Genomic DNA, 26,399 nt, shown 5'->3' on the forward strand with positions numbered 1-26,399 from the left:
ATCTCTCAAAAAGATGCCCAGTGATGTTATGCAACCCTCCCCAGTGATGGAACTTGGTCATAAAGGATCAGATTCATGGCTCTAAGGCCAAATCAGAATCAAAAGATCACATCATCACAACTCAGATCCCCTTGGATGTACCAAGCAGCAATGGAGTACACGAGACCACCACAGAGACATATATGCCATACAAACTCAATTGATCTGAAGACACAGCAGCCCAACACCAGCAGAGAAGAAAAGAAAAGAGTACAGGATCTACTCTAGCTGAGCCACAGACACCATAGAGCCTGTAACATGTCACGTTGTAACATGCACAAAAGTTGCACTGGCCTGTTCAGAATACACCAGCACTGAAGTCAGTGAAAAATTAGCTTCAAGTTTTGTTCCTTTCCTAAAGAAAGTGAAAGGACCCCCTGAACCTCAACACTCTCCCTTGCCAGCTCCTCCCCACTAGAGCTCCCGGCATTTCCTGCTAGCATCCTAATAACCACCTCCATCCTGAGCTCTTCCCTCTGGAATGTGCTGATAACAATCCATTTTGGTGTCTCCCATGGGAGAAAATCCTGGATTTTATGTGAATATGTTACTATTTCATGATTCTGGTTTTACAGCCTTTTATGGGATCATCAGAAATGTCATCCTTTTAGACTCAAGTCAGCTTAAAGTTTTCTTAAAAGATTCTATCTTCTTGGCAAGCTTAAGTTTTTCTAGAATAAATATATCCCAAAGCATTCCAGAGTGCTCCTTTCTAAGTTACTGTTAACTCCAGATGTTTCATATCAAATGTCTAAATGTTATAGAGACTAGGTCTAGCATGATTGCTATGACCAGACCCAAGGGAGAGTAATTATGAGGGTATCTCAAAGATCCAATAAATATTTGAACTGAATATTTCAAAACTATAGCATAAAATAGTATGTGTTAACATCAGATTCTGAAAATACATTGATTTTTTCAAAAGATTAAGATATGCATTGTAGATAGATTGTATTAATGTTGCTCAGACCTCTGATTACATTGGTCTACAGAACTCCCAGTGAAGAAACTCCCTTGACCAATGTAGATCAAAGCAACCCAAAGCCTTAGAGAATTGCCAGGGGAAGTGAAGCAGCTTTCACAGTGTGTGTAACCCAGGATGTAACCCAGGTCTTCTCCTTCTCCTTCTCCTTCTCCTTCTCCTTCTCCTTCTCCTTCTCCTTCTCCTTCTCCTTCTCCTTCTTCTTCTTTTGGTTGCAGAGCAATGAGGGTTAAGTGATTTGCCCAGGGTCACACATCTAGTTAAGTGTCAAGTGTCTGAGGCCGGATTTGAACTCAGGTCCTCCTGAATCCAGAGCCAGCATTTTATCCACTGTGCCACCTAGCTGCCCCAACCCAGGTCTTCTTGACTCCTGCACTAGCTCTCTATCAACCACCCCATGTTGATTCTCAATAAACAGAATATTGAATAAATTCCCTAGTGATCTAAGATCTGTCAAGTACTAAGAGACACAGTGAGGCACAATCTGAAGTCAGAAAACCAGCTGTGCCATTAACTACCTTGTGATTTTGGGGAGACTACCTTCTCTTGTTCTCAGTTGCCTCATCTGCAAATGGGGAGTACTATATTATCTCTAAAGTCACTCTTAGTTCTAAATAGGTGATCCTATAAATTTAGTCCTTTGATGAGACTATTTGATTTTTTAAAAATAATCAATAAAGGGGCAGCTAGGTGGCGCAGTGGATAGAGCACCGGCCCTGGAGTCAGGAGTACCTGAGTTCAAATCCAGCCTCAGACAATTAACACTTACTAGCTGTGTGACCCTGGGCAAGTCACTTAACCCCAATTGCCTCACTAAAAAAAAAAAATCAATAAATTCAAGGGGGAAGGGATGACATTATTCCTAAAGGAAACTTTTTATGGCATAGTTACATTTAAAAATAGAAATCATTTTTATGCTTAAAATATTATGATGTATAATATTGATGTAAGCATATGCTATTTTTGTGTTAACAAAAAAAATTTGGAGGAAGCCTTTCAAACTAATCAATTTTCATAGTAGGCTGCAAATCCAATCCTTACTTCCGGCCTGAATGCCCCAGAGAAGCTCAATACTGACATCCATAATGAGCCAAGAAGAAGGGTACAAAACTGCTATTTCCTTGTTCCAAGGCACTACAGTAGTAAACAAGAAAAACAGGGGCCCCTTGAGAGGAGGAGGAATTGTTGGTAAAGACTTGTGTCACTTTTTTCCTCAGACAAAGAATATGGGATCATTAATATGGGTTTATGAGATGCTATTCTAATCTCTCTCACCATGAAACACATGGAGATTGAAGCAGAGTCCAATGCTAGCAGCTACAACATCATGCTGATTTTCATTAAATCTGCTGAAAGGAAACTCAGCATGGAATTATTAAACCACTTTCAAAAGCAGATGACTAAAAAGGCTCTTCTATTTATAGCCATCAAACTCAATCTTTTTTTTAAATAGAGACACCAGTTAGAGTCATAATAGCTAAAAGGCTGTCAGTGATTCTACATAAGTACATTTTATAAATTTCCATATCCCAGAAATAAACCCTTCAGCTGAAATTAGGTAAACGAGGTATGACCTTAGAAGCATTTTTCTCATTTTATTTTGATAAAAAGTATTCAAAGTACTATAATTTTATATATAAAGATTACACAAATACATTTTTATGTTAGGACTAACTACATAAAATGTAAAACAATAGTTTATGCAAATTAATAATTGAAGAATAGGAATCAGATAATCAGCAAGAAGGTAAAGAAGTTATTATCCATATAACTCTCCAACCTCAAAATCATAAAAAGGGAAATATGCATCAAAGAGTAAAGTAACTAAAGCTGAATATACAAGATAAGAAGACAAAAATATTGGACATAATATTAGTCTCATAAATCAACATTAGATAACTGAAATATTTAAACGTTCAATTCACTTTCCTATTATATGTTGGACATCATGTGCAACCAGCACATACCACCTGGCAGATTGTATTCAAGTGTCCATCTGTGGGGGCCCTTGCTCAAACGGTCTCTGGCAATGACTCTCCCTGCAAACACTGCTCCCAAACATAACACCCACAAAAACATTAGTTTTGCACAAAGAAAGAATGAAATTAGCAGGAGGGGTGTGAGTGACATTGAAACCCATATAGAGCTGGAACTACCTAAGATCAGGCCTCTTGCCTTGCCCTGTCCTTTACTTTGGGGTTTCTAGGACCCCAAAGATTAAATATACCTAAACTAGGTGGTCTGTGCAGCAGACTACTAAATGAAAACCAGATACAGTCTACTAAGAACATAATTAAAAGACTGAAAGACAAAAAAGTCCAAAGGAGAGATGTTAAATATAGGATTAGAATCCAAGTAGATAAAACCTGAAGTGAATCTTATAAAGAAAGAGGGAAAATGAGTAAAACATTTTTAAACAATGGATAACCCTTTTTAACAAATATTTTGTAATGGAAGGAAGGATAGGATAGGAAGAATAGGAACAGAACATGATTTTATTAATCACAAATTATTAATTTAGGAAACTCCTCAATGAAGAAACTGTCTCTACCAATTCATATTGGCAATTTAGAAAGTTGTCTAGAACACTGAAAAGTTAAATGAATTACCCCATCACCCAGCCAATGTATCATTGATGAGACTCAAACACAAGTCTTCCTGAGTTCTAATAACTAGACCACACTTAAAGAAAATGAACCAAAAATCCCTAGTCAAAAAGGGAATCCTCACATACCCCAGATATTATACAACAAAAAGAAATGGAAATTGGATCAGAAACCAAAGCTTTCAAATTAGAATTAATGAAGACAAACAAGGTGGATAACTTGGAATGATGGACAGACAATCTCTCCAAAAAGGCAGACTCTCTGAAAAAGAAAATTACAGATATGGAATTAAAAAACACATAGGTGAAAGAAAATTTGATTGAAAAAAGAAAAAGACAATAACTTTGAACAAATGTATGTATTCTAAACAAATCAAAGTAAATCATTTAAGGATCATAGATATCCCAGAATAACATGACAAATATTTTTAATCCAAAAACTATACTATAAAAAGTAATAGATGGGGGTGGCTAGGTGGCGCAGTGGATAAAGAACTGGCCTTGGATTCAGGAGTACCTGAGTTCAAATCCGGCCTCAGACACTTGACTTACTAGCTGTGTGACCCTGGGCAAGTCATTTAACCCCCATTGCCCAGCACAAAAAATAAATAAATAAAATAAAATAAAATAAAAAAAGTAATAGATGAAAACCCCAGAGAACTATTAACAATACACAACAAAGTATTGTTTGGTAAAATCCAAAGATCAAAGCTAAGGAAAACCCTGATTGAAATGGATTAAATTTGAATGGCCATCAATGGGGAATGGCTAAACAAACTTTGGTATATGATTGTGATGGAATATTATTGTTCTATAAGAAATGACAAGCAGGATTTCAGAAAAGTCTGGAAAGACTTGTATGAACTGATGTATAATTAAGTGAGCAGAACCAGGAGAATGTTATACACAGTGACCGCAATATTGTTTGGTGAAGAACTGTGAATGACAACCATTCTCAGCAATACAATGATCCACAACAATCCCAAAGGACTAATGATGAAGCATACTATGCACCTCCAAAGAAAGAAGTGATACTGATTGAACACAGACTGAAGAATGCTATTTTTCACTTTTTTTCTTTTATTCAAGTTTTCTTGTACAAAATTACTACTATGGTAATATTTTACATAATTGTACATGTAAAACCTATATCTGAGTGCTTACTGCCTCAGGTGGGAGGAGGGGAGGAAGGGAAGGAGGGATAAAATTTGGAATTCAAAACTTTAAATAAAAATGTTTATTATTTTTAAATGGGTTAAAATCATACCAAACACATTTTACAAAGTGTCAGGGACAAAAAAATAACAAACAAACCTCAATTATGACAGAAAATCAACTTGAATAACCAGAATCACATTTGCTACAGCAATAACAACAACAAATACAAAAATATTGCAACAGGATATTCCAAAAAGGAAAGGGGATCAAATTGCAATTTTTAAAAAATTATATTGTTCACATCTGAGTCTAATAATATAAGCAGAACCAAAAATCTTCAACACAAGAGAGGCATTTACGATGTTCCTAATAAACAAAACAAAACAGGTAAGTAGGATGCTCCACATGCAAACATTCCAGACAAGAGTATGGAAATTTATTTTGATTTGGGGACCCTACCTTTGGGCTGAGATTAGAAAGCCTTAGGCCCTCAGGGTCTCTTCTGTGTGGGAGGTGCTGGTGCCCCCTCCCCCTCTGCTTTAGCTGAGCCAAAAAGTCCCGTAGGCTGAGACACCAGGTCAGACAGCTGGGGGAGAAAACCCCAGTTCCCTCCACCCTGAGCAGATCTATCCAAGAGATCCCAGGCTCATCCAGGCCGGGCTCTGGATTAGTGCCGAGGTCCCAAGCATGCAGCTGGGGCACAGGTCTCTGGAACCCTGGGTGTGGTATGCATAGGAGGCTCAAGCACGCGCCCCCACCACCACAGCCCTGGCTGGCGGATTAGCTTGGTGTGTATGGGGGAGCAAAAAGCCCTGAGATTTGGGTGAAGAGAAGTAAGATATATAGAGACCTGGGAGTTAGACAGCAGGAGGAGGCCGAAGAACAAGATTAAGGAGGACTCTGGAGACTAGAGACAGCAGGGGGGCTGACTAGACGAACAGAGAGAAGGACACTGGAGCACTAGGAGAATGGAAGGAGAGGTCAGTGAGAGAGAAACACAGGGGTTCAGCGGTGGCAGTAAGGAGAGGAAAGTTAGAAGCAGAGGGATAGACAATGTGAAAGGGGCTCGGAGTTAGAATAAAGGACCTGAGTAGTGAAAGTGGAACTGTTAAGGGCTAAAATTCTAGCTAAACTGTCTAAAATATCTAATGAGTGGTCGCCAATAAATTATAAGCTTTAGCAAGAGTTAGACTTTTAAGCATTTATTAAGGAGAATAAGAATTTGGTAAAGAGAGAAGGAAAGGCCTAGATTCCTATTTATTAAAGGGAGAGCACATTTCTAGCTCTGCTCTCCACCAGAGTCCAAAGGAAAGAGAACAAGTCAGAGCACCCAGCTCTTCTTCCTCCCACTAGCAAACGTCACTTCCTGACACCAAAGAAAAGACTCCTGGTCTTGCCCTCAAAGACCTTCGCTTCATGGGCGGAACTCTTCTACAGTAAGTCTCCAGCAGGTGGCGTCATTCCAATCATTACAGAATATATCCTAAGGCAAGAGGCAGCAACGGCCCTTACTGTATTAAAAGAGTTCTGTGGTAAAAAGTGAAAGCTTTTAACAGTCGGTTAGAATAACTGAAAGATGCCAGTTTTTTGAAGGACCACCCTTTCGGGTGGGAAGAGACCAGTCAGGTTGAACATTTTATTTCCTTGTATTCATAATTTTAAATTGTATCTCATAAATAAACTCTGCTTTGATTACTTAGTTAAGAGGCTTCTTAATCCTTGGCTTGTCAATTCTGGGAGTGGAACAGTGTGGTGGAACTTTATAAACGGCCCACATTAAATTAATAGCAGTCAGATAGCCAGTTAGTCAAAAGTCCCCAGATTAGTCCTCCAGTCAGATTAGCCGAGCTAGCAATTAGTCAAGCTAGTCAAATTAGGCAAGATAGCTAAAATATTTCCACAAGAGAAATAGAAGAAGGGTCTGTAATTTTAAAGAAAAGACTAAGTAATTAAAGAAACTGATGTTTTTTTTTAAATAATGTTGCAAAAAGAAAGGATGATAAACACCAAAGAAAAGGATGTAAGGGGTTAAAGGGTTAAAGGAATATCAAAGAACTAAGAGAAAAGAAGACAAGAAAGTTAGATTAATATTTTATAGGACATATATACTTCGCTATAAGTAAATCATTAAATATTCTGATAGGGATCACAGTGGAAAATTGCCTAATTAGGGGACTAAGGAACATTGCCAGTTCTACCTAGTCAGGAGGTGAAGAGAGAAAAGATAACAAATTATTTAATCCCTCAACAACGAAGAGGGAAATGTTGATGAAGATGGGAATGTAAGAGAAAAGCAAGGAAGAGTAGGGCCTGGATTGAGGGAAATGGAAAGTGAGCACCAGGAAGCAAAATGTAAAGGTACCATTAAGGAACATGTGTGTATATGTGTCTGTGTGTCATGACTGGTTTGTTTAGGGAGAATGGGCATCAGAGGGAACCATCTTCTCTTAAGAAGGGCTGTGTTTCCCACAAGTGCATTCTACTCTAGAGGAAAGGATCTATTAGAGGTAAGCATTAAACAGAAATGGAACCAAAGGAAGCCTAGTCACAGGCACGGGCATGATCATCATCAAGACAGGGGCATTCAGGACTTCATGACTCTCATTATATGATGCTGCTTCCTTATTGAACTGCTATTTCTTTCTGTAAAGAATTAATTGTTATTTGAGGTTTTTATGCCTCGGCGCACACTGGCCTAGGGCTCCACAAACCGCATGGTGCTCCACCCACAGGTTGTAGCCATTGCCATGGTGCTGGCACCTCACGTCATCACCACTCCCGACGCCTACATGGGCCTGGCAAAATTGTAATGATTGGAAGCCTAGTGAGGGCAGTCATGTGACTGTCAGAGCGGCCAGCCAATTGGCTGGGGGCTGCTGGGGTTTGCTGGGAAGGGGGAGGAGAATTCGCCATTGTAGCTGGAAGCTGGAAGGCGACAGGAGCGCTGCTGTGTATTCTCATCTGATTCCTGGGCGGTGGTGTTTTTTCAGGTTGTATAATTTCCCTTTCTCCATTTTATTTCCTTTCCCTTGATCCTACTGATCCTGTTTGTGTTTTTTTTTTTTTTAAGTTTGTTCTTGTTAAAATAAATCTTGTTGTGCTTTGAGGGAGGCTGCTGGTCTCCTTCCTTGCCCCAATATTGCGGTGAGCCACTTAGCTAAGACTCCCCAATTAAAAATTGGTCCCCTCATTCTTTCTTTTTTTTGTGGGCCAATGGGGGTTAAGTGACTTGCCCAGGGTCACACAGCTAGTTAAGTGTCAAGTGTCTCAGGCTGGATTTGAACTCAGGTCCTTCTGAATCCAGGGCCAGTGCTTTATCCACTGCACCACCTAGCTGCCCCCTGAACTGTTATTTCTAAGAATGAGGCATGGCAGGGAGAAAAAGCTAACAGGAAAAAAATTAAGCTTACCATAAAATAAAGAATTGTAAAATAAATATAAAAGGGAAAGGAAGATCGTGATGAAGTCTACAAAGACATCTAAATCTAAAAACCCCCGTGAATGGAAGAAACCCCAGATCCAAAAGGAGGACCTGGAATGAGTCAGAGTCCAATCATAATTTACAAAGATTATAACAGCATTTATTGCCTGAGAAGAAGCCCACAAGCTAGAGCAGAGAGATCAAGTTCTCAGATGCTCAAAGGGGAGTGGGAAAAGAATGAGTATTTATACATATTTGGGGTATTTATGACTATTTGAGGTATTCACAACTAAGTGGGGATTTAAGGGGAAAACTCAATAGATCGGGAAGTCAGGGAAGATCAACGTTAGGACACAGAATGTTAAGTAAAGTAAAAAGGGAAAAAATACTAAACACGTCATATAAAGACTCCAATGCAATAAAAAGAATAGATAATATAGGAAAAGATTAGCAAAAACTGGGGACCTAAATAAAAGCTGAATTAATTACATCATGAATAATTATTGTCATGAACAATAAGTTCAAGAAAACATACCAGAAATTTGGGATTTGGGTGTTGGGATGAAATAAGGAACCCATAGTTCATTACACAGTTAAGAAAAGCTAATATAATTAGCCCTAACATAGCAAGGATATTCAACAGGGACACACTAGCATGAAGCTTCACTATATGATTCCTTCTCTCCATATGGAAACATGTCTTATAAGCACAACAGGATATCATTATGTCATTATATCATCAATGTCTTCAAGAAAGGAGATCTCTTTTATATAGATCTCTGCCCACCATAATATGGCAGTACAAGGGCTAGTTCAGGTAGCCCTGGGAAAAGGCACTAAGATCATACTGGACTTCTTTCCAGGTGAAAGTGTACTAGTCAGAACCACAGTCTCAGCCACAGAAATAAAGAAGCAAAAGTTTTCATTCTCCAGTATATTCCGGCAATGAGCCTTCATTAGGGCATTCTTCTACTCTTCATTTCCCATCAGCTGCATTCTTTGGATTCCACTGTACCATAACCATCCCCTCCCCACCAACCCTAAAAAAGCTCATCACCAGGAAACTGAAAAACCCCAGACTGCTTCAGCTTTGGTACCTATACATGATTAGAACCCACAGCAGTTTCTGCCTCACTTGACTGGAGGGCTGGGGGACAGAACAAGTACCTCCCAAACCCTCCTGCATCTCAGCTTCCTTTGTGTGTCATCTTCCCCATCTGAGATTAAACTGGGAAGGCCAGGTCTGTCTTTCCTTTTCTTATCTGTGTCCCCAGAACTAAACACAATGCATGGCCTCACTCTAAAGGGCACTGAAATAGAGACTCTATGATCTAGATTCTAGTTAACTTTGCCACAAATTGCTGTGTAATGCTGAGCAAATCACAGCGTATAAGTAATTTCATTCATTTAGATATTTACTGAGCATCAATAATATTATAGTCTTTGTGGGTTATGCAAATTGGAACTCACAGTCAGAACCTTAGAGAGTTTACAATCTAACAAGTATGAATGAGAACCTCAAGTGAAGACCTCCAAAAAAAGCAGAGGACTAGGATCCAAGTATTTTTCATAATCCTCTCAAATATAGTTTGGTTAAAATATTAAGAGAAGAAAAATTATATGAAAATATAGTATCTCTTTTCCAGATTTTTTTAATTTGTCAAAAAAATTAATAGTAAAATCAAGGGAAGTATTATACTAATTAAGTAGAGGTCTATAAAAGCAGGATTTATATTAAAATAAGGGATATTACAGGCAATGAAGTGGCACAGTGGATAAAACACCAGGCCTAGAGTCACCAAGTTCAAATCCAGCCTCAGACACTTACAAGCTGTGTGACCCTAGACAAGTCACTTAATCCTGTTTATTTCTGTTTCCTCATTTGTAAAATGATCCGGAGAAAGAAATGGTAAATCATTCCATTATATTTTCCAAGAAAACCTCAAATGGGGTCATGAAGATAAGAGATGGTGACAAAACTGAACAAATGAATATAATTACAAATTATCCTTATTTATAAAAACACTTGTAAGATTCTCAGATATGGGTTCATGTTACATGTCGGTATTGTTAGCACCTATACTGAAAATTACATATTAATTCATTCTTCCATCCATTCACCTTTTTAAGTAAGTCTGTTGAAATAAAGTTTATTTTTTTTGCAAAATGTTTTCTTACTCAGATACTTGACTTTCAGCCCCTATTAGAGTGAATTAACGAGATTTTATTGCATTTGTATTTACAATACTGTAGAGCAACAGCATCCTAGAGTCACAAAATTCCAGAATCAGAAGGGACCGACTGTCAGATGCTAGCTAAACTCCAACCTGAAGCCAAGATCCCCTCTACGACATACCCAGCAAACGCTCATCTAGCTTCTACTAGAAGCCTTCCATCAAGGAGACACTCACTATCATGGCACAAAAAGTGGTAGCATTAAAAGTGCCAGCTTCCCAATTTATTGTTTCTCTAACCTTAGTCAGCTAAATAGTAGATTTTCTTTAAGTAAAGTATACCTGTAATAAGTTTTTATTAACCAAGGCTGATGGGTCAAAATATTCATGTCTAGGCTTTGGATGTTTTTTAGTACACGGAAAGAAAAGTCTAAATGAGTTGATTGAAGTCACACTTCAAGGTCAAATTTCAGATTCATGACTCCCTGGCTGGTATTTTGTCCATTGGGCTGTGTTGTCTATCTGCTTACTTAATTCTATGGGTTGGAATAATGTGATAGCCCTCAGGATGCCTTTAGAACCCATTGAGTAAATAAAGCAGTTAAAAGCTGTAATTGCCTATGTATAACTCCTATGGGAATCATTCTTTGGAGTAGTAATGTTATGGTACTATGCTACCATGAGAGATTTTTGTTGCTTTTTATTATTGCCCTCATAAAGAAAAGGAATTAGACTAATCAGAAAAAAAGAGCTCAGTTTAGTCTGGTATCTAGCTAAAAATGAAAACATTCCCAGTAAAAGTGAAAATACAAGATAACACTGAATCATCAGTTCACCTTATTATGCATGGATATTGCAGTATGTGTAATGTGGTGTGTATAACAAGATGATAGAAGAACCTATAAAAATATAAGATATTGCTTCTCTACTGTAGAGAGAATTGTGTAGCACAATTAGATTTCAGACTAGAAAGTCTACATTAAACTTTATTTGTGTTGTTGTTCAGTTTTGCTATTTTTTGAGGTATAAATTTACAATGAAAAAACTTGAGCAAGATGACTAAATGAGAGGTTGCATCTAATCCCAACTATGCTTACCATCTCAAAATAGAAATTAACTAAATAATGTAACAAAAACCTTAACAACAAAAAGGGACAGGAAACAAATCTCCAGAATGAAACTCTTACAGGGAGTAAAAATGTCAAATTACCAGTTCATTATTCCTATCTGCATCCAATATAATTTTGCTATTTGTCATCAGCTCTCTGAATCTCTTCTCAGCAGCAATCTGGTTAGAACCAGAACCACCATCCCAACTCCTGCTAGGTACATATTCACCTGCCTTTTCCAGCCCAAACAGTCTGCATGGGAGAGAAGTTTGGTTATGACGAGGGATACACAAGAGAAAGAATAGAGAATACATGATTCTTAGATTAAAAACAGATGAGTGACTGATAAAAGAAAAATTAAGCAAATAATCAAAAAAATTCCTATTTTTTTAAGTCTTTTTTTTGTGAGGCAATTGGGGTTAAGTGACTTGCCCAGGGTCACACAGCTAGTAAGTATCACGTGTCTGGGGCTGGATTTGAACTCAGGTCCTCCTGAATCCAAGGCTGGTGCTCTTACCACTGCGCCACCTAGCTGCCCCCAAAAGTTCCTATATTTAAATAAATACTAGAATGAAGATATCAGATGAAAAATAAAGTATGTCACCACCATTATGTGTCCTTAAATAATTTCCAGAATGAAGCAGAAGAGCAATAAAATAACAAGGCATAAAGGATATAAAAATGAAGATTAATATGGAAATTAAAGCTCTGTAAAAACACAAAAAGACAAGATACTAAAATATTTGGGCAAATTATTAGAATCTCTTCAAAAGAGCAGATTCTCTAAAACAAAGGGTGAGAGATTCAATACTTGATAATGCTGAGATGGAAAAAAATTGACTGAACAAATTCAAAAGACAAATGATGTGAAGAATGCGTGAGCTCTCCAAACCAATGACATGGAGCTTGAAGAAGATATAAAAAGATAATCTAAGGATTATTAATCATACAGAAAAAAATTATTCAAATATTATATCTAGAAAATCATATAGTGGGTTAAAAAACAGAATCCTACAGTTTATTCAATATGTTGTTTACAAGAAACACATTTGAAACAAAGGCACAGAGAATAAAGGTAAAGGGTTGGAGGAGAATATATTATGCTTCAAATGAAGTAAAAAAAAATGTGGAGGTAGTGATCATGATCTCAGAAAAGCAAAACTAAAAAAAGAGTTAATGAAGGAAACTACACCTTACTAAAAGATACCAAAAACAAAGAAGTAATATCAATATTAAACATATATGCACCAAATTGTAAAGGAGTAGTTAAATAGTTAAAGCAGGAAATAGACAATAAAATTATACTAGTGAAGGGCCTCAATTTTCCCCTCTTAGACTAGATAAATCTAACCACAAAATAAGCAATAAACAAGTTAAGAATTTTAGAAAAATTAGATTTTATAGGGAAAAAATATACCATTCTCTCAGCAGTACATCGCACCTACACAAAAACTGGCTGAATATTAGGGCATAAAAATCTAATTAAAAACCAATAAAATAGATAAATAATTGTTGAACTTGATTTTCAAAAAAAGGAAGAAGAAAACAAAATTATGATTATCAAAAATTAAAAGGATTGGGGCAGCTAGCTGGTACAGTGGATAAAGCACCGGCCTTGGATTCAGAAAGACCTGAGTTCAAATCCAACCTCAGACACTTGACACTAGCTGTGTGACCCTGGGCAAGTCACTTAAGCCCTCATCGCCCTGCAAAAAAAATAATAATAATAATAATTAAAAGGATGAATTTACCACCAATGAAGAGGAAATTAAAGCAATAATAAGGATTGCCCAATTGTATGTCAATAAATTTGACAACCTAAGTGAAATGAATCAATATTTAGAAAAATATACATTGCTCAGATTAACAGAAGAGAGAATACAATACTTAAACAAGACAATCTTAGAAAAAGAATAGAAAAAGCCATCAGTGAACTCTCTAGGAAAAAATCCCCAGACCCAAATGGATTCACAAATGAATTCTACCAACCTCTAAAGAACAGTTAATTTCAATACTGCATAAAATATTTGGGAAAATAGGTGAAGAGTCCTACCAAACTCCTTTTACAACAAAAACATGGTGCTGATACCCAAACCAGGAAGAGTCAAAACAGAAAAAGAAAACTATAGACCAATTTCCTTCCCTAAGGAATATTGATGCAAAAAAAAAGTTTAAATAAAATATTAGAAAGGAGATTATATGTATATATAATCAATATATCAATATAATCAACATATATGAGCAATATATCACAAGGACCATATATTGTGACTAGGTGGGATTCATACCAGGAAGGCAGGGTTTGTTACCATAATTGACCATAGCAATAACAAAACTAACACAAATCATATAGTTATCTCAATAGATTCAGAAAAATGTTTTGACAAACTAAAGCACCCATTCCTATTAAAAACACTAGAAATTATAGGAATAGATGGAGCTTTCCTTAAAATGATAAGTAGTATCTATTAAAAACTATCAGCAAGCATTATTTGTGATGGGGATAAGCTAGAAGCCATCCTAATAAGAACAGGAGTAAAACAAGGATGATCATTATCACTTTTATTATTCGATATTATACTAGAAATGTTAGCTATAGAAATAAAAGAAAAAGAAACTGAAGGAATTAGAATAGACAATGAGGAAACAAAACTATCACTCTTTGCAGACAATATGATGTTATACTTAGACAATCAACTAAAAAACTAGTTGAAATAATTAACAACTTTAGCAAAGTTGTAAGATATAAGATAAACCCACATAATTCATCAGCATTTCTATAGATGACCAACAAAGCCCAGCAACAAGAGATAGAAAGAGAAATTCCACTTAAAATAACTGTAGACAATATAAAATACTTAGGAGTCTACCTGTCAAGATAAACCCAGAAACTGTATGAATACAATTACAAAACACATTTCACAAAAATAATGTCAAATCTAAATAATTGGGAAAATATTGATTGCCCATGGTTAGGTGGAGCCAATAGAATAAAAATGGCAAACTGACCTAAACTAATTTACTTACTTAGTGCCTTACCAATCAAACTACAAAAAAAAAAAAGCAGTTTATAGAACTATAAAAAAAAAAGTAAAATTCATCTGGAAGAACAAAAGGTCAAGAATATCAAGGGAATTAATGAAAACAAATATGAAGGAACATGGCCTAGCCATAAGAGATTCCAAACTGTATTATACAATGGTAATCATAAAAACTATCTGGTACTGTCTAAGAAATAGAGTGGTTGATCAGTGGAATAGATTAGGTACACAAAACACAATAATGAATGATTATAGTAATCTACTGTTTAATAATCCCAGACTCCAGCTTCTGGGATAAGAACTCACTATTTGACAAAAACTACTGGAAAATAATATGGCAGAAAGTAGATATAGACAACATTTTATACCATATGCCAAAATAAGATCAAAATGGGTACATGATTTAAACATAAAAGATAAAACCATAAGTAAACTAGGAAATCAAGGAACAATTTATCTGTCATATCTATGGAGCAGGAAATAATTCATAACAAAACAAGAGACAGAGAGGGTTATGAGAAGTGGATAATTTTGATTATATTAAATTTAAAAGGTTTTACAGAAACAAGATCAATTCAACCAAGATTAAAAGGAAAGCAAAAAGGTTGGAAAGTCTTTACAGCAAGAGTGTCTGATAAAGGCCTCATTTTTCAAATATATAGAGAATTGAGTCAAATTTATAAGAATACAAGTCATTCCCCAAATGATAAATGGTCAAAAAATATGACTGGGGGTTTTCAGATGAAATCAAAGCTATGTATAATCATATAAAAAATGTTTGAAATCACTATTGATTAGAGAATTACAAATTAAAACAACACTGAGGTACCACCTCACACCTACCAGGTTGACTAATATGATGGAAAATTAAAATAATAAATATTGTAGGCAATGTGGGAAAACAAACACTAATACACTGTTGGTGGAGCTGTGAATGGATCCAACCATTCTGGAGAACAATTTGGAACTATGCCCAAAAAGGTATCCAACTGTACATACTTTTTGATCCACCAATACCATCAGTAAGTATTTATCCCAAAGAGACAGAGAGAAGAGACAGAGAGTAGAGAGAGAAGGACCTAGTTGTACAAAAATATTTATACCAGCTCTTTTTGAAATGGCAAAGAATTAGAAATTGAGAGGATGCCCATCAACTGGGGAATAGTTGAACAAGTTATGATATATGATTATAAAGGGATATTACTGTGCTATAAGAAAAGATGAGCAGGCTGATTTCAGAAAAACCTGTGAAGACAACCAGAACGTTGTAGACAGTGAGAGCAAAACTGTGAAATGATCAACTGTGAATGACTTAACTATTCTCAGGAATACAATAATTGAAGACAATTCCAAAGGACTCATAAAAAAATCCACTTCCACAGAAAAAAAACTAATGGAGTACGAATGCATATGGAAGCATATTATTTTTCACTTTCTGTATTTTTTCATCTTTTTTCCTTTCATTCTGTGTCTTCTTTCACAACATGACTAACATGCTAGTATGTTATGACATGTATAACCTATATCAAATGCCTAATGTCTCAGGGAGAGGCCATGTGAGGGAAGGGAAGAGAAAATCTGAAACTCAAATTTTTTTAAATGTTCAGAGGCAGCTAGGTGTAACAGTGGCTAAACACTGGCCCTGGGGGCAGCTAGGTGGTGCAGTGGATAGAGCACCGGCCCTGGAGTCAGGAGTACCTGAGTTCAAATCCGGCCTCAGACACTTAACACTTACTAGCTGTGTGACCCTGGGCAAGTCACTTAACCCCAATTGCCTCACTAAAAAACCAACAACAACAACAACAACAACAACAACAGCAAAACCACTGGCCCTGGACTCAGGAGGATGTGAGTTCAAATCTGGCCTCAGACACTCAACATTTACTAGCTGTGTGACCCTGGGCAAGTCACATAACCCTCATTGCCCTATTAAAAAAAATGTTTAAAATTGTCTTTACATAAAATTAGAAAAAATAAAATATTATTTTTAAAAAGAAAGAAAACATTCACTAGCTATGAAAAAATCCTATAGAAAAATTTCCCTAAAGTACTGTGAACAGATACAAATAAAACAATGGAATGTATGGAATTGTAACGATTGGAATGACGCCACCTGCTGGAGACTTACTGTAGAAGAGTTCCGCCCATGAAGTGAAGGTCTTTGAGGGCAAGACCAGGAGTCTTTTCTTTGGTGACGCAGGCTAGTGGGGGAAGGAAGGAAGAGACTGTCGCTCGGTCTCACGCTCTTCCCTTTGGACTCTGGTGGAGAGTGGAGCTAGAAACGTGCTCTCCCTTTGATAGATGAATGTAGGCCTTTCTCTCTCTTCACCAAATTCTTATTCTCCTTAATAAATGCTTAAAAGCCTAACTCTTGCTTAAGCTTATAATTTATTGGTGACCACTCATTAGATATTTTCTACAGAATAGCTAGAATTTTAGCCCTTAACAGAATGCTACATAGAGAAAAGAGAAAAAAGCCATACTTTTTAGAACTTCAACAAATAATGCAGTTACTCAGGAGAAGGATATTCATATATCAAGGAGAATTCATCAGAACACAGTAGGGCTACTCTTCCTTTAATGAGAAAAGAAATTTAAAGAATGATATTCTGAAAAGCAAAGTACAAACCTCACATCTCAAAATAAAAATTATCAAAGAACAATAATGGACTTTTGCAAAGGGGAGAAAGTTGAATCGCTTCAAAATTAACTAAGTGAAACAAATATTTGGCATGTAAACTTATCAAGAAAAAGAAACATGAGAAAGGGGTTTTTTTTAAAAGTACAGTTAGCAAGAAAAAGCAAAATATACCTCATACCCATTAAATTGACAAATGTGATAAAAATTAAAATAGCCAGTTTGGGAAAGGCTGGAACCTTTGAAGGACCCGGCAGCTAGAAGGGTTGTTGTCAATTCTTCAACAATGTTTTGTAAGCTTCTTAAAGAAGGAAGAATAGGAAAAAGACTTGGGGAGTACAGAGAGAGGAACTTCCTATTAAGAAAACAACCATTTTCATGGTCAAGAAAATGCAAAGAGTAGAGAACCAAAGATTGGGAAAAGATAATTTTTTATTGATTAGGCTGACTTTTTTATTCAAACTTAAATTAAAACCATTGTTGGAAGTCCAGGGCAGCTAGGTGGCACAGTGGATAAAGCACCAGCCCTGGATTCAGGAGGACCTGAGTTCAAATTCGGCCTCAGACACTTGACACTTACTAGCTGTGTGACCCTGGGCAAGTCACTTAACCCTCACTGCCCTGCAAAAAAATCCAAACAAACAAAAAGGAAACAAATAGAAGTCCAAGTGAGCCTTTAAGATCTGGGCATCTTTATTAGACTAAAACATCCACCAAAATAATGTTTCAGGAATTTTGTGGCTGCTGTTCTTCTTCCTGATGATGTTGTTTTTAAGTGGCTTAGAAATCTTGTGCTTATTGAGAGAATGTTGAATTTATTGTTCAGTTGTTTTTCAGTTTGTGTCCAATTCTTTGTGACTCTATTTGGGGTTTTTGTGACAAAGATCCTGGTGCAGTTTACCATTTCCTTCTCAAGATTATTTTACAGATGAGGAAACTGAGATAAACAGGGTTAAGTGACTTCCCAGAGTGACTTCCCAGCTAGTAAGTGTTTCAGGCAATATTTGAATTCAAAAAGAGGAGTCTTCCTGACTCCAGCTATAGCACTCTATCCACTGTGCCACTCAGCTACCCAAAATAATGAATTATGAAAAATATATTTATATTATAAAAACAAAAGTGTTATGGAATTATAAAAGTTATTAAGTGGAAATAGAATATCACAGCAACATCTTACAACATGCCACATTATTATGAAAGGTTGGGAAGTTTATTCAAGAAATTGTTAAGTTATCTGGAAACATGTCTGATCTTAAACTCCATTGAAAACCTTTGAATTATAATTAATGATAGATGTGGGAAAATGCACTATTCATCAAAGGTATGCTTCATAACCAATGTGAGAAAAGTGTGGCTTCATGATGGAAATGAAGAAATGTGCTGCAATCTTGCAAAATCAATGCTAAATCATTTAAAATAAGTGATTGTAGCAAAGGGAGGTCTATTTTGAATGTTAAAAGTTTTTAGAGATGTGACAAGTTATAAGGCTTATCATATAAGCCAATAAATTTAACTACTTTACTATGACTACATGACACTTTTTTTTTTCTTTCCTTGATATCTCTGGGATACCTACTAGTGGTATTTCTGGGTCAACATACAGTTTAGAGACCTTTGGGGTATAGTTACAAATTGCTTTCTAGAATGGCTGGAACAATTTACAACTCCACTAATAGTAAATTAGTGTTATTATACTTTGTCCCAGTCAATTTACACTGCTAAACTTACTTTTTTTTTTTTTTTGGTGAGGCAATTAGGGTTAAGTGACTTGCCCAGGGTCACACAGCTAGTAAGTCTTAAGTGCCTGAAGCTGGATCTGAACTCAGGTCCTCCTGACTCCAGGGCCGGTGCTCTATCCACTGTGCAACCTAGCTGCCCCTGCTAAACTTACTTTTAACAATTAGATCAAAACCCAAATGTTTGCTAAGATGGTGTAATAAGAAAAGTTGCTTCATAAACTTTGGGCACACTTTCCCATAAATACACACATTATCATGGGGTAGAACAGGCACAAACAGAAGAATGCTAGTGAAGCACACATATAAGAAACAGATATGACCAAGGAAATCCTTGGGTTCTCCAAGACTTCAAAGTCTCTTCTCTTGTGATAGGCAGTTGTGCTCCCAGGACCTACTCTTTGCAATACGACATGAGGGAAAGAGAGAGAAAATCCTCCCTACCCCTTGCTGCTACCCATTGGCATGGTGGTTACACTCCACAAAGCTGTTTCCTGCTTCAAATATGTACAAAGGCTGGTAAGTTTAGTTTTAAAGTCACCAAGGGTATGGCCAGTCTTCAGCCAGCCAATAACCAGCTGCCCTTCTAATTCTTTGAGAGAGAATTCCTTCACACAATAAAAAAAGATAATAGGGTATTTTTTAATTAACATTTTTATTTAAAGTTTTGAGTTTCAAATTCTAACCCTCCTTCTTTCCCTCCCTCCCCTCCTCCCTCTCTGAGGTAGTAAACAATCAAATATAGGTTATACATGTACAATTATGTAAAACATTTCCTACTATATTAGTCAGATAATAGGGTGCTAATACCATGTTAGCACAATATCTTGTTGACCCTATTATATACCCTTACTTTTTTATTTTCAGTAACTAGGCTGGGCAGGAAGAAGGGTATTCATCCCAGTACATATAAACACTTCAACATTTTTTGATGGATCTATGATCTCTTCAAAATGGGTTATCTTCTAAGCCTTTAGATAGCGTCTCCTTTCAGATTACTTGAGAATCAATCCATCAACCACATAAAAATCATCTCCACCTGCATAAGTCTTCTTTTTTCTTCATCCAGCTCAGCTTCTCTTCTCATTTTTATTTTCCTTGGTTTCTAGTCTCATTTCTATTTCCTCAAGTAGTACATTAGGAATTATGATATTAGAAGACAAATGTAGTGCTGGTGAAAAGTGGAAAAGAGAGGGAGATGGAGAGAGGCAGGGAGAGAGGGGGAGAGAGGGAAGGAGAGAGGGAGGGAGAGAGGGAAGGAGAGAGGGAGGGAGAGAGGGGGAGAGAGGGAAAGAGAGAGGGAGGGAGAGAAGGGGAGAGAGGGAAGGAGAGAGGGGGAGAGAGGGGGAGAGAGGGAAAGAGAAAGAGAAAGAGAGGGGGGAGGGAGGGAGAGAGAGGGAGAGAAAGAGCCTTTTCATTTCTTTTCTGTCATTGCAATTTCATTCAAAGATCTTGGAATGATTTCATCTAGCAGGACTTCTCAGGTTTTTATAACTTTTCATTGTCTTCCAAGCCTTCTCTTCATTTTATGAGGAAAGATGACTGATATTCTTTCACCATCCTTCTCCAAGAGAAGCCAGCACCATTATAGGAAATGGAATGGCTCACTTGTGAATTGTCCTAGGAAGATACTGAAGATCACCTGGCAGAATAAGAGACCAGATACTGAGGTCCTCTCTCAAGCTAAGCTGCCAAACAGTCAAACTCTACTGCAGATAGCACAACTCTAATGAACTGGCCACATCATTTGAATGCCAAACTTGCACTTGCCCAAAAAACTATTTTATGGAGAACTCACAGAAGGCAAGTACTCACATGGTGGTCAGAAAAAGCAATATAAGGACACTTTCAAGGTCTTTCTTAAGAACTCTAGAATGGATTCTTGACATGGGAGACACTGGCACAGTACCACCCAGCATGGGCGTGCCCTCATTGAAGAAGGTGCTGTGCTCTATGAGCAAAGCCAAATGGAAGTAGCTCAAAAGAAATGTGAGAGGCAGAAAGTTAGAGAATCCAACCCAAATCTGCACATGGATTATTTGTGTCCAACCTGTGGTAGAGCATTCTGAGCTTGTGTTGGTCTGATCAGCCACAGTCAGACACGCTGTAACTTGATGTTATAGTGATGTTATTTTAGTTCTCTTGGAGAATGAAGGACAACAACCAATCAAGAAATATTACAAACAAGATTATATCCTAAACTGATATTATCATTGGCTGTTCTATGCCATTCCTACTAAGAAGGTCAAGTGTTTGGAGAAATTGTTTTTGTTTATTTTTTCCAATTAACAAAAATCCACCTTCTCTCCCTCCCATGACCCTCCACATCAAAAAAGAAAGACAAACCATACTGTCAAAATCTTAGTTATGAAATTGAAAGGCTTTTTTTCAATCTCACTCTGACCATCACCTCCTTGGTATTCTCTCCCTGAAGGTTTTCATGACACTGTTCTACCCTAATCTTCTCCCGACCTATCTGACAGCCCTTTGCTAGATCTTCATCCAGGCTCTATCCACCAAGCATGAGTGACCTCAAAGGTTTAGTCTTGGGTTTTCTTTTCTTCTCCCTCTAACATATTTTAATTGATAAATTCATAAATCTATTTCAACATAATTGGTTTCATCTGAAAACTATTTATTTTATTACATGATTTTTTTTGGTGAGGCAATTGGGGTTAAGTGACTTGCCCAGGGTCACACAGCTAGTAAGTGTGTAAAGTGTCTGAGGCCGAATTTGAACTCAGGTCCTCCTGAATCCAGGGCCGGTGCTCTATCCACTGAGCCAAGGTGGCACCGGCCCTGGATTCAGGAGGACCTGAGTTCAAATTCGGCCTCAGACACTTTACACACTTACTAGCTGTGTGACCCTGGGCAAGTCACTTAACCCCAATTGCCTCACCGAAAATTTTTTTTTAAATGTTATCTGAAGGGGTTTATAGAATGCCCTAGATTTTGAAAGGGGTTCATGAAATACCTACACAAAAGGTCAAGAAGCCCTGTTCTATAGTCTCTCACTTGATGGCAAGAGCTCCGGCAGATTCAGTTATATCTTATGCAGATGACTTTCAGATCGAAATATCTAGCCCTAGTCTCTCTCCTGAGCTTCAGTCCCACATCACTAAATGACCCTTTGGATATTTCAAACTAGATGTGTGATTACCACCAATTTCAATGTGGATGCCAGAAGAAGAAGAGAGCATAAATCCTTCAGTGTACATAAAAATGCGTATGTAATTTACTTGGAGGAGAAAAACAAATGATGGGGCTAGCCCTGTGTGTGTAGATAGATGAGAGAGACAGAGAGAGAGAGAGAGACCCTGAGACCTAAAGTCTGGAATGAATGGATTTCTCCTCTTTAGTAACTGTTTTCAGAATTTCATGGAAGCCTATAGAAATGGACATTTTTTTAAAAAGAGAATTTGGTCTGTCATTTAGATTTTGATGCACATTTAAAAAAACAAAATTATAAGATGGGAAATGACACCCATAAGGTGATTTGGGCATGTTTACCTATATAAGAAGAATTACTCTAAAAGCCATTTCAGATGGAAAACTATAGCAAATTTGACTGGTTTTGGGGCAGCTAGGTGGCGCAGTGGATAGAGCACCGGCCCTGGAGTCAGGAGTGCCTGAGATCAAATCCAGCCTCAGACACTTGACACTTACTAGCTGTGTGACCCTGGGCAAGTCACTTAACCCCAATTGCCTCACTTAAAAAAAAGTAATAATAATAATAATAATAATAATAATAATAATAATAATAATAATAATAATAATAATAATTTGACTGGTTTCCTAAAGAAGAGTATCCCTCAGGAAAGTGTATTATTAACAACCATGTGGTCCACTGTCTCTTTATTAGTTCATTCTAGCTAACAAACCAACAAACAGTAAATAGAGCAGAAAGCCGACTGAAAATATTTTTAACCATCTTTTGATAAAAATACTTATTTAGAGTACATTGCCAAAGAGCAAATCAAAAGAAAAATCTATTTACTTCCATCCAAGGCCAAGAAATGGTATTTATCATGTAGGAAGATTTAATACTCCAAAATGTTTTAGATGCAAAATTTTTACTTCTATTCTAAGCACACATGGCTTTATTAAATATTTTCAATCACTCAAGCTCCCTGATGTTTCTAAATGATATGTAAGTGGTAAAGTGGCTGTCAAAAAGAAATGAAAAGGGACAGATCATGGAACAGAAATGAGAATGAAAATCTCTCATAAACTATCATCTACCTTGTTTATGTCACCCGGGGCCCTACTCTCCATGTTCTGACCTGACGTAGACACAAATCAATTTGGAATGGGGTGAGAGGTGGTCCCAAAATCTCTTTGTTTATTTCCAACCCATATAAGCTTTATCTCTGAATAAAGGCATATATTTCATGGAGGCTACCACAATTGTGGGACCTCTACAACTCCTGTCTGAGGCCTTTTTTGCTCTGGTCCCCAGCTGTTACTGCTCTCCCATTCCCTAACTCAAATTACTTTTTCATTTATTTTATAATTTTTTTATATTTACTTATCTGTTTAAGTGGTCTACCTTCCCAGTAGAATGTAAGCTCTTGGACAGTCAGGAATATTTTGGTTTTGTCTCCAAATCCCCAGCTCTCAGCACAAAAGATGGCCTGTGGGCTGTGCTTTGAATGGAGTCAAGAATTCTATTTGGTAGAGATGGAAAGAGCTAATGTAGCTGTGGGAAAGAGCTAATGTGAACTGGAACAAAATGTGAAATAAGAATGGATAATGTAGTGTGAATGTGACTCTAGATTCTCAACAACTACACCAAAAGAGTGTGTACAAGGTGTGGCAGGTTTTATCATGCTCAGTAAAGCTTTGACATAGTCCTAGTAACAGACTATGCCTGTTAACTGGTGAATTGCATAGATCTTTGACATGAAAACCCCAAATGGGGTCACAAAGAGTCAGACACAACTGATACCACTGAACAACAAATCTGAAGACCAGCCTAGCTAGTATGGAGAGAAACACCATCAGTAATCTGGCCATTTGATAATTAATTCTTTGACAATGGCAACTAAAGAAACAAAGAAAAATACAAATTGGCCCTCAACTCTGCTTCTATAGTAGAGACAGAGGGTGCTGAGAATCACATAGTTTTTAGAATGTTTATAAATATTCGCTTAAATCTTGTTACTCGAGAGCCTTGTTAACCAACAAATGGACACAGAAGAAATGAATCCTATCAACTTGGACATAATTGATGCATATAAAGACAAAAGGAAACTGAAGAGATGGATCATAATTTCCTTGATGAGGTGATTTAATGATTTGGTAGAGTTGGTTTTATCATGCATCCAAGAAAATCCATCATTTTATGAGATATTTGTTCATCTTGTATTGTAATTCTCATGATGAGTATTTGAAAGAAACAAAAAACCCACATTGCAGCTTGTGCAACATATGTTGCAATAAATGAGGAGATAGAGAAATCACATTAAAAACTTGTTAAGCCTCTCCACATTAAATTACTGTATACTTTGCATTTTCAATGCAAAGATAGCCATAGACACAGATGGCCTGAAATATATCCTATCACAGCTAGGATCATTGAGGATTAATATCTGCACCCATTTAGCCATAAGATTATCAATAAGACATTCATCCACAGATATCATTCACAGATATCACCTCTTGACATGAGAGAATATTTTACAGTATCAGTTACATATTTAGACCTCTTTCCTATTAAGGAGACTCACATTCCCAGAATGCACAGTAATTGATTTGGGGGGAGGGGGGAGAAGTTGTGTTGTGAGTGTACATGGCTGGGATTGTTTAACAGAGAATTATTAAATTCAAGTTCTATGACAGCTATTGGAATTTACCCCTTTGGCTAAGTTATAGGGTAGCCTTATAGATGGTAGTCCATTCCTTTGCCTTAGTCTAATATTTCTGTGGATTTATCTGATCAGATAATGATTCAGCCAGTATCCTACTCCAAGAAACTCTTTCCTTTCCCCTTTAAGATTATCTTCCTTCTATTCTGTATATATTTGCACATATCTAGTTATTTATATATTGTTTCTCCATTAGGAAGCAAACTGCTTGAAGGCAGGAAATGTTTTTGCCTTTCTCTCCACCCCTAGTACTTACTCAATCCAATGCCTGATACATAAGTGCTCAATAAATGCTTGTTCATTGAATGACTAGTTATCCTATATCTGCTGTTTTTCAACAGTGAGCATTTACAAAAGAAAATCGCATATATATATATATAATACTTTATTAGAAATAAAACATTTTTAATATATCAATGTACCCCAAACAGTCATCTCCTCCCAGGCTATGCAGTTTTTTTTCAGTTCATGCCTAACCTCCTTTCAACAGAATTTCCAAAATACTTACCAAACAAAAAACAAAACTAAGGAACTTAGTTCTTCTTCCCAGCCACTCCTATGAAGAGTGCCCCACTCCCAAAAGGGTGTCTTCCCTAGAAATGTTATACTCATGGAAAAACTTCCCAGCAAGGTGAGAAGTCATTCAGTGGAAGTGACTAAGGAGCTCAGTTCTCTTCTGTGTGTGTACATGTGTGTGTATGTCTTTCTCTTTGTCTCTGTGTCTGTCTCTGTCTCTCTCTTTCTCTCATATATTAAAACATAGAAGATGCACTTATCAAATTTGAAGTTGATACATAGCTGGAAGGGATAGCTAACATCCTAAAAGTTAACCCAACTCTAAAATGGAATTTAAGAGACAAATGTTCAAAAAAACTTAGGTTGAAAAAAAATCAACTTTGCAGATTTGTGTGGAAAAGGTCTGAAAATCTGAGTGGACTGAAAGTTTAATGTGAATGTGATATGGCGATTTAAAAAGCTAAGGTAGACCCTTACTTCCTTTTTCCTCCATCTTGGAGCCTCAGAGACCTCCTGGAAACAGGACTTCTAGAACAGCAAAATGTCTGGAAGACTGTGGTCCAAGGCCATTTTTGCTGGCTACAAACAAGACCTGCGAAACCAGAGGGAACATACAGCTCTTTTGAAAATTGAAGGAGTCTGTGCTTGGGATGAAACTGAATTCGATTTGGGCAAGAGATGTGCTTATGTATACAAGGCAAAAAACAACACAGTGACTCCTGGTGGGAAACCCAACAGAACAAGAATGATCTGGGGGAAAGTTACTCGGGCTCATGGTAATAGTGGAATGGTTCAAGCCAAGTTCAGAAGCAGTCTTCCTGCCAAGGTCATTGGACACATGATACAACTGATGCTGTATCCCTCAAGGATCTAGAATATGAAAACTGATTGAATAAAATTACACATATTTTGCAAAAATAAATAAATGAATGAATGAATGAATAAATAAATGAATGAATGAATGAATAAATAAATAAATGAGCAAGCTAAGGTAATCTTGGGTGTCGATGAGAGACATAATGTCCAGGACTAGGAAGATGATAGGCCCATTTTCATCTTCACTGGTAAGAGGACATTTAGAGAAAAGAGTTCATTCTGGATGCAACATTTTGG

General features: G+C 36.9%; 2 protein-coding genes across 2 annotated transcripts in view; one reads left to right on the plus strand and one right to left on the minus strand.

Moving 5' to 3' along the window:
• STPG2 (sperm tail PG-rich repeat containing 2) overlaps positions 1-26,399 on the minus strand; it is a 597,092-nt gene that overhangs the window by 386,812 nt on the left and 183,881 nt on the right. The window lies entirely within an intron of this gene.
• On the plus strand, positions 25,828-26,160 carry LOC122732468 (60S ribosomal protein L35a-like). The gene has a single exon (XM_043972638.1). The coding sequence runs from the start codon at positions 25,828-25,830 to the stop codon at positions 26,158-26,160; it is 333 nt and encodes a 110-aa protein (XP_043828573.1).

This window comes from Dromiciops gliroides, chromosome 6 (assembly GCF_019393635.1).
Source record: "Dromiciops gliroides isolate mDroGli1 chromosome 6, mDroGli1.pri, whole genome shotgun sequence".
Classification (NCBI taxonomy): Eukaryota; Metazoa; Chordata; class Mammalia; order Microbiotheria; family Microbiotheriidae; genus Dromiciops; species Dromiciops gliroides.

Coding starts and splice junctions, on each gene's coding strand:
- LOC122732468 (XM_043972638.1), top strand. CDS start 25,828: ATGTCTGGAAGACTGTGGTCCAAGGCCATTTTTGCTGGCTACAAACAA.